The 1,748-nt window shown below is 33.4% G+C and overlaps 1 protein-coding gene across 5 annotated transcripts in view; it reads right to left on the bottom strand.

Annotated features, from left to right (window-relative positions):
- Positions 1-1,748, bottom strand: part of FAM172A (family with sequence similarity 172 member A) — a 510,254-nt gene that overhangs the window by 465,779 nt on the left and 42,727 nt on the right. For all 5 annotated transcript variants that reach the window (XM_045285068.1, XM_045285069.1, XM_004703482.2 and 2 more), the window contains one exon: positions 680-781. In XM_045285068.1, the coding sequence (XP_045141003.1) occupies positions 680-781 (102 nt within the window). The remainder of the gene's footprint in view (positions 1-679; positions 782-1,748) is intronic.

Raw genomic sequence — 1,748 nt, 5'->3', positions numbered from 1 at the left:
AGGTGAAGAAGAAAAAACGAGGTCGATGCTGTCAACCATCCAAACAGATGAGTTTGAAAAATGTTTCTAAGAATGGAATCATAGGATGATGAATGTATTAAATGTAATAGAGAGTACTTTGAAGACAATAAGGTTGTTTTGTAAAAAAAATTAAATACATAACTTTGGGGCGGGGGGGAAATGTGGTTGGGAGGGGAGGGTATCTCCTCGTATAATAGTTCCAGTAACATCTTTGCATTATGTGATATGTTCTCTGAAAGCCCAAGAGCAATGTTTTTTCACATAAAACTTAAACCAAATAAATTTTAAAACAAGCACACTGTCTTAAAAAAAACCTAGGTAGTATGCTTTAGTATATCAGGACAGATAGCTATTGCCAGTCGATGCATTTTAAATAATATGGAGAACAGTAGCACCTCTATATATAATTTAACTAGGATATCCAATTGGTTAGCAGAGTGTTGAACATTCAAGGTTGCAAAACATCAGCTAAATCAGATACATGTCCACCAGTTTACCTGACTTGACAATTATGGGAAATTACAAGTTGATTCTTTCACATGAGTGAAAGTTTCACCCAGGTTCTCAAAAGAAATATATAAATCAGTATTGCTGGTTATTAAAAGCCATACATAGTGTCTGTTCTAGGAGTCTATTAGCACAATCATATACTACTTACTTTCATTAAAAGCATATTCAAATCCTTCCAGGGTATCAGGAAAGTCAAGAGGTGGTTCATCTTTTTTCATTAGTTCATCCAAATCTATCCTAGATAATAAATCTAAAAAAAGAAATAACAGGATGTTGAATCATTTTCATAATTCATTTAAAGATAACATTTTAAAGTTATTTTAAGTGTTCTTTTGCTCTATACGTTTAATTTTCATCATTCCTCAACTGTTCATGCTATTAAAATTTTAATTTCAGAAAGGACAATAATCAAGCACAATACCTATATAATAAACATTTTAAAAATCATAATTCTCAAAAATAACAACATCTCAAACTCATGTGCCATTATTCTTTCTAACTTATCTTCTTCCCTTCAAATTATACAGCTAATAATTTGAACTTTATTAACCTCAATCAATAGTTTTATAAGTTTTAGAACTGAAAAATGATTATTAAAAGGTCACAAAACTTTATATATGTATTGATAACTATATAAATGATACTATATAACAATGTTATCTGTTTAAATAATAGTAATATAGCATATTAATCTTTCAGGGGAAAGTATAATATTAAAATAGCATGTGATAACTGTAGAAAACTGATTTACACAAAGCATTGTCTATTCCTCATTTCAGCAGAGGTAAATACTGTTATATACACAATCCTGCAATCATGATGATTTGTGAGTAGATGGATTGATACAGAGGTTGAACGGATGTGGGAATGAGAAAATTTGTATACGTGGGTATTTTTGCCATAAATAAGTCCATGAATATGGTGGCACATACAGAGGACAAGGTCGTAAAAACTTCTTACACAAAGCAAAGATCCTTGAGGGAATAAGTCCCTGGACCAGGGAGATCAGGACCATATTCTGGGCAGGCACCAACACCAACTGGCACCACAAAGTCCGCAAAGGCAATGTTCCACGTTCTTTTGAGTAGCCACCGACGGTGAACCCACAGACCTCTCCCTGTCCAGAGGAGCGGGAGGGAGGGAAAGCAGTGTAGAAAATCAAAGATGCATGGAAACAATTAGTCCAATAGAGTAATAGACTACACAGATCTCAAGCC

Source organism: Echinops telfairi, unplaced genomic scaffold (genome assembly GCF_000313985.2).
Source record: "Echinops telfairi isolate 266 unplaced genomic scaffold, ASM31398v2 ScPeMD7_7469;HRSCAF=8507_1, whole genome shotgun sequence".
Lineage (NCBI taxonomy): Eukaryota > Metazoa > Chordata > Mammalia > Afrosoricida > Tenrecidae > Echinops > Echinops telfairi.
Note: the sequence above shows the minus strand (reverse complement) of the source record. Positions and strands in the feature narration are given on the sequence as shown.